This window comes from Indicator indicator, chromosome 17 (assembly GCF_027791375.1).
Source record: "Indicator indicator isolate 239-I01 chromosome 17, UM_Iind_1.1, whole genome shotgun sequence".
Taxonomy (NCBI): domain Eukaryota; kingdom Metazoa; phylum Chordata; class Aves; order Piciformes; family Indicatoridae; genus Indicator; species Indicator indicator.
The window spans coordinates 6,296,948-6,310,519 of record NC_072026.1 but is presented as its reverse complement, the minus strand read 5'-3'; the positions used below and the strand labels follow the sequence as shown (position 1 = coordinate 6,310,519).

The 13,572-nt window shown below is 51.0% G+C and overlaps 1 protein-coding gene across 1 annotated transcript; it reads right to left on the bottom strand.

The window, feature by feature from the left end:
• Positions 1–5,432: 5,432 nt before the first annotated feature.
• On the bottom strand, positions 5,433–12,899 carry RBM41 (RNA binding motif protein 41). The gene is made up of 7 exons (XM_054388848.1): positions 12,892–12,899; positions 11,835–11,960; positions 11,070–11,262; positions 8,648–8,852; positions 6,904–7,280; positions 6,209–6,356; positions 5,433–5,838 (listed from the first exon to the last, which is right to left on the bottom strand). The coding sequence occupies exons 1-7, from the start codon at positions 12,897–12,899 to the stop codon at positions 5,681–5,683; spliced, it is 1,215 nt and encodes a 404-aa protein (XP_054244823.1). The 3' UTR covers positions 5,433–5,680.
• Between the last annotated feature and the right edge of the window lie 673 nt (positions 12,900–13,572).

Genomic DNA, 13,572 nt, shown 5'->3' with positions numbered 1-13,572 from the left:
AGCCTGAGCCAATCAGTTGTACTAAAGCACTCAGCACAGCCACAGATGAGTGCCTGGCCTGCACCCTCTTGCACCAGGGGCTGGGCAGCCACCACCAGGGTCTCCCACCAGCCTTCTGATAGGCTGCCATTCCAGGCTTCTTCAGTTATAAAATCATTTGGACTGTGTTTTCCCACAGTCCCAGCCAGGTCTTGTGCCTGTTAGAGCCCTGGATACCTGTAAGGCAATGAAAAGCCTGACGTCAGGAAGGGAAAGGCCAGGCCATCTACAAGCCTACCTTATGGTTCAGGCCCTGAATAGTTTCCCAACAGCACTGGGCAAACAGGACAAGGAACACAGGCACTAGGTGGAGCATAGGAGAAAGCAGAGTGTGGGGGAGTTATAGGGATGTTGGAAGAGATGAACGGGGTTGAAGGGCAAGGATGTTGCCACAGAGCTTGTTGGAGGTGATGCAGAGAGCTCATGTTTGGAAAAAGTTCAGCGTGGCAGCAGTGAAGAGAAACAAGAGAGTCCTGGGGAAGAGCTGAAGCAGGAAAAAACAGGAGCAATGGAAGTGTTTGGCCTCACTATCACAATGAGAGAAGCAGCTCTGAGAATTGCTGCTTTGAGCCAGCTTAGGCTTCAGAACTCTTTCTTATCACACCACATTCTCAAAGCTGGTGTAACCCAGTGGCCTTTTCCCTCCCCAGGCTCCTGCAGCCAGCTGCACCACGTGCAGAGGGACACAGAGAGATGCCAAGGTCCGCTGGACAGCTCTCCTGCCAGCCCAGGTGCTTCCCTGCGCAACTGCTGGGCGAGCCCAGGGGCCAGGCAGAAGGGACAAGAGCGGGACACAGCCCTGCCACCCCTCAGCCAGGCAAGGAGTGCCACCGTGTGGGAGCAGCCCACACTGCTCGCTCATGACGTGAGCAGTGAGGGCTTCAGGAGAGGGTGACAAAAGGAGACGGTGAAAATAAATCAATACATCATATCTCACCTCCTCCACAAAGTTAAAGAGGACGTGAGCCTCATCCAGAGGAATTACCTCAGCCAGAAACCTGCATGCTTGCTGGAAGCCAAAAAGGTATCTGGCTTCTCGTGGCTAAAGATGTCCTCTGTACAGAGCAGTCCAAATACAAACCTGAATGCTCCAGCAGTGGAGAGGCATCACGTCAGCTGCCATCCACAGGAAAGGAGAACTGCATGCATGGAGATTAATTTAGGTGACAAGGGTGTGAAGGTGTTAACACTGATACATGGAAACTAGGGTTTAAAAACACCAACTTGGCAACCATTTCTATTCCTCCTGTTCCACCCTGCTCTGCTTCTCTGTCTGAACACAGGAAGACAAATGGTCCTTTGAGTCCTGCAGACCCCTCTCCCAAAAAGGGAAGACCACCCAGGACAGATCCACAAGATCAGGCCAGGGCTCCTTCCAGCAAACTGGAACTTATCAAGCTTATCAAGACCCTCCACATGGCCTGGGTACAGGCACACACAGGGGACAGAAGACAGAGCATCGTGTAGGGCAGTAGCCTACAGTCTACCACTTACCTTGCTGTTAAGGGTCTTGTTTTCTCCTGAGGTTTTCTCTCCTCTTTGTACTGCAGTCATTTGAGAGAAGGGTGAAAGACAGCAGTCTCATAAGCACCTTTTAATTCATCCCCCAGCTTCATAGTGCAGATGAAACTGCTGGGTCCTGTCAGGCCAGGGCATTGCTGCAGTGGGTGACACCTGGGGAAGAAGTGAACTTTAAAAAGTGTGAACAACTGCCCTCCATGTGTCATCTGCACCACAGGAAAGAGGCACAGGAAGACAACTGAGCTTTTTCTGTGTAGGTTCCACCAGCCAGATGTTAAATCAAGATGCCCCAGCAATAACCATCCTTGGGGCTCAACCAACACACAATAGCTCCCAGTCCCCCCAACACCCATTTGCCTACCAGGGATGTTATCTCCATTACATTGTGCAAGGGTTCTAGCAACAAGGTGCCACAGTATAGGACAGACAGAGCACGGACAAAGCATCTTAGGAGCCAAATCAATTATTTGGATTGTACTGAACATGACACCCAGGGAACAGAATCCCTTATTGCTTAGTTTAGGGTCACCTGAACTGCCTGCTCCTCCCAACAGCTGCAGCCTTTTGCTTTCTGCATACCCAACATGGTGCCCAAGATTTAGCAGTAACCTTGGTCTCCATTGAAGCAAGTATAAGCAAAAGCCTTTCTGCATTCCAATCCCTAGTAGTAACCATAAACATGGAGCATTATCACTTCTAGGAGACACTGTCTGCAAAAATAGCTGGTAGCCTCAGAAAGTGCAGTTACTTAGAAGAGACTTAACTGAAAAGTAAAATCGCCAAACAGAATGAGTTCTGTTTTAACTCAAACCAGGACATGAAGTCCCTCTGTCAGTTCAGCCTTCTCTGCAGACCTCACCAGCTTTGCTTTCAGCTTCTGCTGCACAGCTTAGCATACAAAAGTATTTCTTGCTGCAGGGCAGGCCTTCCACCTCCTGAGCTCTGAGCACCACCAGCTCCTGTTGGCATTTCAAGAACTCCATTTTCTCCACCTGAAATGGGAGGAGGCTGTATGCATAGGAATTATATCAATCATCAAAATAAAAAGAGCTTTGCCAGGCCTGAAGAAGTTAAGAGTCAGCAGGTCAAGGAAGAAGCCCATTATGTTCTTTATGAAGTCACTCCTCAACACACCTTGACCTGCTCTCGCCAGAACCCTCCAAACCAGCAGGGATGCACAGCCACAAATTCATTCTCTTGCACCAGAGCACATCCCACTCTGCTGAAACAGACTTCAGCTTAGGTGGCCAAGAAGGCCAACAACATCCAGGGCAAACACAAATCCCTTCCCCAAAAACTTGACTTAGGCTTGTGAGTGCAGGTTTTAGGTTGGTATTTTAGCAGCCCTCCTGTGTCATTCACCACACAGATTAAAAAAAAAAATCATACTAAACCAGATAGCTAAAAAAAAAAAAAAAGTCAGCCTACAAGTCCCTTTCCCCAGGTGTAGCCTTGCTGCACCCCAAGGCGATTACAGGCTGGTGCCTGGAGGGAGAACATTGACCGCTTCTGCTGCCTTGCTTAACTAGAGGCTCCACATAAGCATCTTACTTTTCTTTTAGCCTTGTAGATGTGTTCTCAGGCTGGCCAGCTCTGCGAAAGTGTACATGAACACAAACTCCATTTTATCTTGGAGTCTCCTCAGGGCTGGAGTCTTGTGAGGGAATGAGCTGGAGGAACACAGAGACTGTGTCCTTTGCTCAGCCCAGGGCTATATGTTTGCACCAGGCTTTCATGATAAAATTACCCATGTACTCTAGGGCCACTAGAGAAAGGAAAAAATGAGCCAGTCTGGAGTTACTTCACAATAAACAGACCCAAGAACACGTGCAGTGCTCAGAACAAAGGCTGTATCACAGCAAAACCCTCTCCAAGCAGCAGCCTTGGGCACAGATCTCTCCTACTGGTACTCTTTGCCTTCTTCAAAGTTCTCTTTGTTGTGTGCTTGATTCAGAAACTTGCATTAAATGCCACCAATCACACCTACACCTCCTCCCTGCACCAGAGACCAGAAAAGAAGGGAAAGAGCTGCTTTAACCAATTCTATCCAGAACCACAAAAAGAGTAGTCCTTGAGGGAATACTGATGCCCCAAATCCCTGACACAAAGGTTGACAGCAGAACTGTGGCCTGCGCATTGCATGTCAACAGCAAATGTGAGGTACAACCACCTGTCAAACCCCCCTGACAAAGGTATTTTGGGCACACAGGACTAAAGCTTTTGCCTACAGGAATCAGAGCACAGACTAGAATTTGGGAGAGCTAATAGCAACCTTCCAGTACCTGAAGGGGGCCTACAAGAAAGACGAGAGGGACTGTTTACAAAGGCCTGGAGTGATAGGACCAGGGGCAATGAAGGTGGTGGAACAGGTTGCCCAGGGAGGTGGTTGGGGTCCCATCCCTGGAGGTACTCAAGGTGAGGCTCGCCGGGGCTCCAAGGCGTGCCACAGCTCTGAGACACTGTTGCAGGGTAACACCTAGCAGCAGGTACGTCAGCAGCCACTTCCCGACACACTCCAGGCTGTCTGCCACAGCAGATCCCCTTCTGGAAACCACCCTCCGCTAGCACCTCCAGCCGCAGCCCCGGTGCGCGCCCGGCTGGTCGCAGCCCTGCCCCGGCCCCCGCGGGCCCCTCCCTCTCCCACCGGCGACATGGCGGCCGCCGGTACCGTACAGGAAAATGGCGGCGTTCGCTGCCCAGCAGCAGCTGGGGCGAGCCAGACCGCACTCCAGAGAAGCGTGTGGGGAGGCTCCTGTCTCTCCCCTCAGGCTGTTAAGGTGGCCGAAGCGCTCAGGCCGGGCTGGCTGGGGTTCTGCCAGCAAACCTCAGCCTGTGAGGGTGGCCAGCAGCAGCCTCAGCCCAGGGACGAGCCTCCAGGGTCACCCGGGTCCTGACAGGCCTGGCTGACTCTCCGAGAGTAGGGTTGAAAATAGCCCCAGGGGCCTACCTGTGCCATGGCCTTGCTCTCCCACTGGGACAGGGCAGGCAGAGTATAGTCTCCTCACAGTTGTGGGGTACTGGGGCCCAGAACCACCCTGCACCTCCACTGGCTCCTCTGGAGCTTGGACAGGGCAGAGCTGGTGCTCAGCAGCACCACAGCTTCTACTCTCTCTGCTCTGACCCAGACTCATTGCCCTTGTAGATCCAGTGCAGCCTTGGTCAGATCAGTCTGTGTGTTTGGTGCAAGGATATTTACCAGAAGGTGAGTTGTGAGGGAAGCTATGCGGCGAAGAGGAGGAGATGGCAGCTAGGAGAGCAATGATAGCTCCTGAGAGCGTTCCCCTTTGCTGCAAGGCTGCATTTAGGCACACAGAAGACACCTGCAACCTGTCTCTTCTGGAAAAGCCTGGTTTTCTTCCTCAGCCACCATCACCAAGAGCTTGGATGCTGCTTTCCCAGGAGCTCTGGGATATTGTGAGAAGCATATGACACCAGCTTGCCTTGTTCACAACAAATGCTGAAAAGGTCAACAGATAAACCATGGCATTTGCCACAATGGTACCCCACAGAGCAACCATTCTCCATTGCAAAGGGATTTATGGTGATCGATAGTGAAGAGCCAAGACAATTGTAATCATAAAGTACCTGTGTAATTAGATACCTGTGCAACCAGTGTCCAGAGGTAAAGGAGCAGCCTTCTTGTCCTAAAGCAACATATCTGTTGCCACCAGACAGAGCAGCAGCCCCACCAGTCCCTGCACCAGTCAGGTACTGGACCTCCCAGTAGAGGGGCCAGGACTGAACTCTGCTGACAGTCTTGCATTGCAGAGTGTGGCACTCTTGGCTCCAGAAGACTTGGGCAGGACAAAAGTAAGTAAACACAAACTAAGGAAACACCATAATAAATAGATTTATTTACACTGCTTCCTCCCTCCCTCCTTCCCACAGATGGCTGAGAAGGCAGTCACACACATAGAGCAGGAAGAAAAAGCAAGTACACTCCCAAGAGTGTAAAGACAGGGCCCATCTACCTCAAAAGCCTAGTCCTTAGCTCTCCCCCTTCTCTACTTTCAGATTTATGGATCTGCATGTTAACTCCCAGCAGCCCTTCACTGTCCAGTTACAGCCAAGGAGTTCCCACATTCCATGGTAATCCACAAGGGTCCTGGTTATCCATCCCTTACTTGGCAGTGGAGTTCTCTCCAGCAGAGGAAGCAAGGATGGCAGAGTCAGTCCCTGATGAGTGCCCCTTGCTTTTCCCAAATTCAATCACCAGTGGCTTCCCTTGGAGATTGTACCTGTTCACCAAGAGCATGGCATCCTGGGCTGATTGAATATCTGCAACAAGAGAGCAAAAGGGGCACAGGTTACACAGCAAGTTCTGGCACAGACACATGTGGTGTTCACACAGATGTTCCTGGCTCACAGGCCCTCAGACTGCCCCATGACACAGTGCAGTGCTGGCATCCTCCAGCCAGTGACATGCTGAATGCTGAGTATAAATCTGACCTGCAGCAGCCTACATCCCTTCCATCTGATGACTTGTTTTCCAGTCCAGGGAAAAGACTGTACTATGATGGGAAGAAGAGGGAATGAACTCCCCTCTTTCCCTCTGGAGAGCAGGCTTGGTGCCAGCCCAGAGCTCTGCAGGAAGATGTGCCCCTTCATGGGTCAGGGCAGAAGTGAGAGGCACAAGGGAGTGACTTACCAGGGAAGGTGATGAAAGCCTGACCTCTCATCCGGCCACTCAGCAGGCGGAACTGGATGGGGGCACTGTCCTCCTTCTGGAATCGTGCAAACAAGGACACTAGGTCCTTCACTGTCACTCGAGGGCCCAGGTTCTTCAAATACAGCACCTGTTCCACAGACACAGAGGGTCAGCCAGCCTGTGCCAGGCAAACTGGCACCTGCTCCCAAGTCTGTGCACCTCAAAGGTATCACTTAGTTCAGTCCCCATCCCATTCCAAAGTCCTTCTTCCACCCACAAGTAGAGTTGGGAAGACAGGTGGGTGTACAGAGAATGGCAGCTCTGGACTCCAGGAATCATCATGCTTGCCTGTGCTGATAGCTCCAATTATTCATAAAAGACAACATGCTCCAGCTACCAGTTAAACACAGTTTGAGTAAAGTCACAGCTGGTCTCAGCCATGCCTAAGCACAGCAAGCACATCTTGATTAGTGACCTGCCAGAGCCAGGAAGGGTCTAAGAACAGCTCTTTGTCAGGACAGGCAACTTCCCTCTATAGCCAAAGGTCCCTTTCCAGAGCGGAGGCTGCCCTCTCTTGCTGGAAGGATCAACCAAGCACCCTCCAGGCAATAGCAAAGAGGAACCTCTGCCTTCTGAAGCAGCTTCAGGTCATGCTAGTGAGGAAGAAGAATAAATCCTGGTTCATCTCAACATACCTTACTGGGTTCCCCAGGATGGTAAGATGAGAACTTGGGTATCTTCCGTAGTTCTTCCTCTGAGAGACGGTTCTTGCAGATCTCCTCTTCTGGGATAAACTCTACAGGGTTTTTGATGATCACAACCTTTGAAGGGGACTGGTGGGGACTTTCTGCAGAAAGGGTGGGACTTTTCACCTGTTCTGCCTGCTCTTCCTGGTCTGGAATTGATGAGCCCTCAGCCACAGGCCCCTGTGGGACCAGGGAAGAGCACAAGCGTGAGTCACTGTTGGTAGGTTGGACTTCTTCAGGACACTTCTTGCTCAGCAACTCCTGGTAGACACTCTCTAGATGAACCATGGGGTCCTTTTCATCTGTTACCCTCTTCTGAGTGTCATCTAATTCATAACAGAGAAACATGGCAACATGACTACCACCGAGAACCTGAAAAATGCAGAGACTGCAGGAAGAGACAGACAAGAGAAATCCTATTCTGACCCAGCCTCCACACATGCATCTGCCAACCCGGTCCTGCAGGTTATTTAAAACAAGAACAGCCCCAGCAGCCAGCATGTGCTGGTGTCCTAGCTCTGGATGAACCTGCAGAAGAGCAGCAGCTCCACCAGTGCACTTTTTAGCCAGCTCGTTTCTTCCAGAGGTGTTCTCACTAGCTTATCTGCAGCCACATTCCAGCACATTCTAGGAACTCCAACACATCTTCCTCCTCCTACATGCAGGGCCAGGATGTGCCCTGCTGCCTTTCTACACTGCTACATGGAACATACATTTTTTTGCTTCGAGGGACAACATCAGATCAACCTCTTGGTTTAAAGGCCCATAGCATGAACTGACAAATTGTATCTCCTTTACTCTATTTAGTGTAAATGAGAACAGAAGTGAGCAGGACAGCTCTCAACCTACAAGCCTCAACCTTGCTGCCTCTTGCTTTTGTTAAATGCCACACCACCAACACTAATGGAAAGAGGATGCTGGTCAGGTGGACATCATAGCTGGAACAGCATCAACGGTGATCCAAGGGGTGATTTAGGACTTAGAAGTTGGAGTTCAGAAGTTCCTCCTCATCTTCCATTTAATACTGTCTTACAAACAAAAATCAGTCTGGGCTGGAGCTTCATGACCAGCTAAAGCAGACTGGAGCAGTTTCTGCCATCTCTGGACTACACTTGACACTCCATCCAAAAAGTTACATTAAGTAACAGGCTTAGGGACAACACTGCTGGAGCAAGAAGTGGTCTCATCCCATGGCCAGGGCACTAGAAATCAGCAGCTGGGCTCCAGTTCCACCTCACCTGCTGAGAAGAGCCTTTAACAAGTCATTCTTTCCTGCTGTCTACTTCCCTCTCACCCTTGTCAGACTGCATTTAAATCAGAGAAGGGACAATCTCTAGCCCCACACAGGTGCCTTCTGTCCCATGGCACAGTTCAGTGAGGCCCTCTGGGCTCTACCAAAGCACAATCCCAGATGCTTTTCCACACACCACGCTGGGCCCTGCAGTACATGCAGCACATCAATGAGATCTGTGCTTTCCAAACAGAGAGAGCCTTCACAACCCTCTGTATTGAACCCTTCAGAGAGAGCCCACTCTGTCTGCTCACATAAGAGAGGAAAATATCTCCACCCACACGGTGTCAAAAAAGCAGCACGTCTCCAGGGACAGAAGACCAGACAGAAATGTGTTGGACTCCCACACAGCCCAGCTCTCCATGCTGGAGAAAAGGCAGAAGCAGCCTTGAGCCCACAAACCTTGGTGGTAGAGTGCCCGGAGGAAGGAGTGGCGGTCGGTCCCCTGGAAGAGAGCCTTCTCAATCTCCATCTCCCGCCGGCTCAGCTGCTTGCTGCCAGCAAACCTCTGGGGCAGAGCCAGGATGCGCTGACGCTCTTCCATCTTCTCCTGGATGGCATGGAGTCGCTCCTGTGTTGCCTCTGGGGCTGCTCCCAGCCCAGAGCCCTGGAAGATAGGCACAGCTTTGCTCAGATACAGCAATTGCTGTCTTTTTACAGACTCAACCAGCAGTCAAACTTCGCATCCTCCAGCCCTGGAGTTGTTGCAATTAGGAACCATGCCCCAAAGAGCAAATCACCAAATCACCTGTTACTGCAAGGGTTCAATAGAAACACAATCACTCAGCAAACCTCAGCTCCTGAGAGAAGCAGAGAAACAGCCCCCTTCCTGGCCTTGTGGTCCAACAGTGCCTGTGTCCCTCTGTCCCAGCAGTCCCTGTCTCTGCTAGCTCCAGGCATTCTCTTAGGCCGCCTAGAATAACAGCACAACCCCTCTTTGGCCACACCTATAGCATCCCTGAGCTCAAGTTTCCACCAAGCTTTTGGCCCATGACCCTGGTGTCACTGAGAAAACCTTATTTGATCCCAACCTGCCACTGACACCAAAGGGTGCTGAGGACTAAACCCCTGACCAACTTCACATAAGTCAGCTCCCAGAAACCACCCAGCCACTGTAGCACAAACCTTAGATAACCTGGCTAAAAGTGAGAATTCCTGTATAAATAAAACTTCACTGCGTGGGGCACTGCTAAAATTCACCAGACTCATGCTGCCAAAGCAGAGAGACACCCCAAGTTCTTGAGGGGCATTTCTGCTCCCACATCCACCTCCATCAGGTGCATCCAGAGAACGCACTTTTATGGGACTGTAGATGCATTTACTTTTCTCCAATTCAGTTCAGGAATTATTGTGGCAGATCCTTCTGCCTCAGGCAAGAATTCAGGCTTTTTCCCCTGCACTGAGCACAACCTAACAAAGACTTTCCCATGGGTAGCTCTCCCTCCTCGCCTGACTGCACGGGCCCACATCTGTATGGCTTCCATTCAGCATTTCACAGCTTCCCCGGGGCACAAAAGGCTGTTTACATGGCAAAGCAACTCCGGGAAATCATTTATAGTACTTTGTTTTCAAAAAAGCTGCCACTTAGCAGCTGAAAATAACAGAAGCCTGCACTCAGTATTTTGCTGAGAGCTCCAGGGGCAATATGAAGCCCTCTCTGTCTCAGCCTATTCCTCTTTGCTGGAACCTCTCACTCAGGGCCTCCACATACAAAGCTGCACACTGCCACCTGACTTGGCCTTTCTCTCTGAACATTCCTCTTCTCTCATAAGCTGTAGGAGATGTACTCTCATGTCAGTGGTTCTTTATGTCAGAGTAGTGTTTTCCATGCTAATTTCTGTCCTAGACATTCCAGAACTAATTTCATACCAAATACATCAGCTGACACTGTTGATACTCAGTTCTACTCTTAAATTGACATCACCCCTCTCTAAAAACAAGTTTTAAAGAAGGCAACACCAGGACTGGGTTTGCATTTAAACACTACAGCAGGTAATGACTTCAGCTGAAGAGAGGTAAACCTACGACTACCACAAACAGCTTCCTCCTGCACACAGCTATTGCTCAAGAAGAGGAGGAAAGACAGAGGGAAGCTAAGAGTCAGCCCCAGTCCTGTTTTGCACCTTCTGGTTTGCCAAATTAAGAGCAGGACACCCCAGTGCACCTGACACAGGATGACCCTGAAAGCCCCTTGTCTCTGGGACCTGAAAGAAAGGGTGAAGGCAGGGGAAGGGGAGAAGCCTCCTTTGGCACTGTTCTGCTGCCAACTGCACCCGAAGAGGGTGCATCACTGCAATCACACGCTTGGCCTGGCTGCTCTGCACTGCTATTTTCACATGGCTGTTTCAAGTATAATCCTGAGTCCCCTGAAGCATCTCCAAGCCCCTGAGGAGAACATACAGACCCCTTCCTACAGACAGCTATCCCAAGCCAACCATTGGACCCAGGGATACGTCAGAATACACACAGGGAAGAGACTGAGGTGCTTTGAAATGTTTCACCCTTTTTCTCTTCCAGCCTTTAACTTTTTCTTACACAGGTATAAACAGGGAAAACATTTCCTTGTGATCATCAAAGCAGAGACAGGAATATAATCAAGTCCTGCTGTATCCCAAAGGACCAGATCTTCTCTTCACCACAGCTCTGAGCACAGATCATTCCACCAAAGAAAACAGGCCAGAAGAAATGCAGGATTATTCTGTCCTAAAGGCAAGAGATACACAGAGCAGCCATTCTTTATCAGAGGGCTTACAAAGACTTGAACTTCCTATCAGAGTACCACAGCCCACAGGGTTAGTGGGATGTCAGAGCAGAGTGTGCCTACCTTCCCTGTGCAAGCTTGGTTCTTCCAGAGCAGGATCTCCGAGTCAGAGAGCCCCAGTTCCCGGAGAGAGGCAGTTTCTTTGTCACTCTCCTGCAGGGCCTGGAACTGTGACAACGTCAAGGCCCCTGCAGCCTCTTCCCCAAAAGGCTTGTAAAAAGCTGCAGGAGCAAAGCATCTTCGCTTCGACTTGCACCTGTAACCCAAAGCAACACAATGGCAGAAACAATTTAGCACTGAGAAACTGGGGGAACAGTCAGGAACTGGCCTCTCTCCACAACCATGCTTACTCCTGCTGCAGAGTAGCAGCAGAGACGCCATGTTTCCAAAACACAACTGAGCCATGCTCTCCCAACCCTTTTGGGAGCCCACAAGATTCCACAGAGCAGGAAGCTGCCCCAACACAGGCACCTTGTGACACTGCAACACCAAACACCGCACAGATGCAAACACAGGCCAGCCTCTTGGGGACAGGCTCTCCAGCCTGGGAACTCCTACATCTAAGCCTAAACAAATGGTGAAAATAAGTCACTGCCAGCATTCACTCCAAGAGCCAAGCAGTGCTTATCTCCTGCTGCAGTGTCTGGGCAGGAGACCCAGCAGAGGAAGAAGGGCTTGCACAGCTGTTTTAGTAGACAACAGCATGCACCAAACATCTCCTGTGGGGTGAGGCCCCAAGGAGGTGACACTGCTGCTGGACCCCTAATATACCAGACTCTGCTCATCAGCCCTTCCAGCACCAACCCCACAGGTCAAATCAGGACTTACTGCTCAATGGAGACAGTGGTATCAAGCTGATGGTGAAGGAGGCTCTTCAGCTGCCTCTCTCCTTCTGTCTCCAAGTCTTCGAGGAGGAGTTCATCACTGGACAGGCTGCTGTTGACCCTAGGGCACAAAAGAACCACATGGAGGTGGTCAGAAAAGCAACAGGGAAAACATCACTCAGAAAGCACCACCTCTACAGCCTTTCTACCTCCCTGTTTTTCACAGGATTTAAAGCACAACAGGGAACAAAATCTGCTTGACTTGGCCAAAGCTCCCACTAATGGTAGTTGGAAAAGCAACAGACTTAGGACTACTGTGAGAATATTAAATATCTCAAGCATATTTTAATAATAACTATTATACTACAAAAATAGTCACATCCAATCTTTATCGGTGGAAAGTTGTTTTGCATCAGTATCTAGACAAGCATTGGTAGTTTCAATTGATTAAAGAAAGAAAACAGGGAGAAAAGAAACAAATTGAGCAGCGTTCAAATATAGAAAGAAAGAGACTGAGATGCTTTCAGGTTCCTGGAAAGTTCCCTTTTCCCTTCCTGGGGCCACCTGCTTCCAAGATGACAGACACATGAACACCACATCCACTGTAACCCCGCACACAGAGACCCTGCTGATCCCTCTTTTGGAGGGCTCCGACACCGCGGGCTCTGCCGAGCCGCTGGGTGCTGCAGAACCAGAACCAGGCCAGCAGCACCAGCTCGGCTCAGCTTTTCCATGGGCTGGGAGGGGAACCCCACGCCTGTTGCGGGAAGCCGTTCTGGGCCGACTCGGCACCAGCGATTCGTAGACCCAGAGCCGCGTTTCAAGTGAACACGTTCACTGCCACTTAGGGCTCACGGCGGGCGCAGGAGGGTTTGGTGCCCCCTGCGGGCCCTCCAGTAAGCAGCTTTCCAAGGCTTGCGCTCTTCACATCGCGCCCGGCGACACGCCGCGCTGTCACCTAAGGCAAGGCTGACGCCAGCTCCACGCCGACTGTTCTGAAACAGGAGGAAATCTCGGCCCAGAGCCCAACCCGGGCCTGCTGCCCCCGCCCGCCCGCTCACCTCCGCATGGCCGCGGCCTGCCCGGGCTCCGCCGCGACTCCAGCCCCCAGCAGCGCCGGCGCGGCGCAGGGGCCGCTGGGAAGCGAGTGGCTCCGGGCCGCGCAGACCGCTTCCGGCGCGCTCCCGAGCGCCGGGGCTCAGCTGCCCGTGCTGCGCTGGAGACCGCTGCGAGCCTCAGAAGAGGCCTTCAGTTACGCTTAGCAATGTTTGAAGCAGTGAAGCGGCTCTCTCGCAGAGGATAAGCCGTAGGGAGCGGTGCGCAGCCCTCCACAAGGCTTTCCCTTCACACCCCCCAAGAGTCTCCTCCCAAGCACGTTTTCAACTGGCACATCTAACAATTTTTAATTCTGTAGAAATTCTCCTTACAGGTACCATCATAAAAGCATATTATTGTTTTAAGTACAGAAAACAAGACCCACTTCCAGAAGTGGAAGCATAATTAATTTAAATACAAACTCCAAGAGGAATTTAAATCTCCCAGACTGCCACAGCACCCAGCTACACCAGACTAAACCACCCCTGTAAGGACCCAAGCTGACAAAGTCCCAAATGAACAAATCACATGGAAGTACTGGAGAGTGCAGCTGCAGAGCTACACACCACTGACATCCGTCAAGGGCAGCATGTGTGCATCACACCAGTCTGTATGCAGCTGTAAAGAACAGACACTCTGGAGCACAA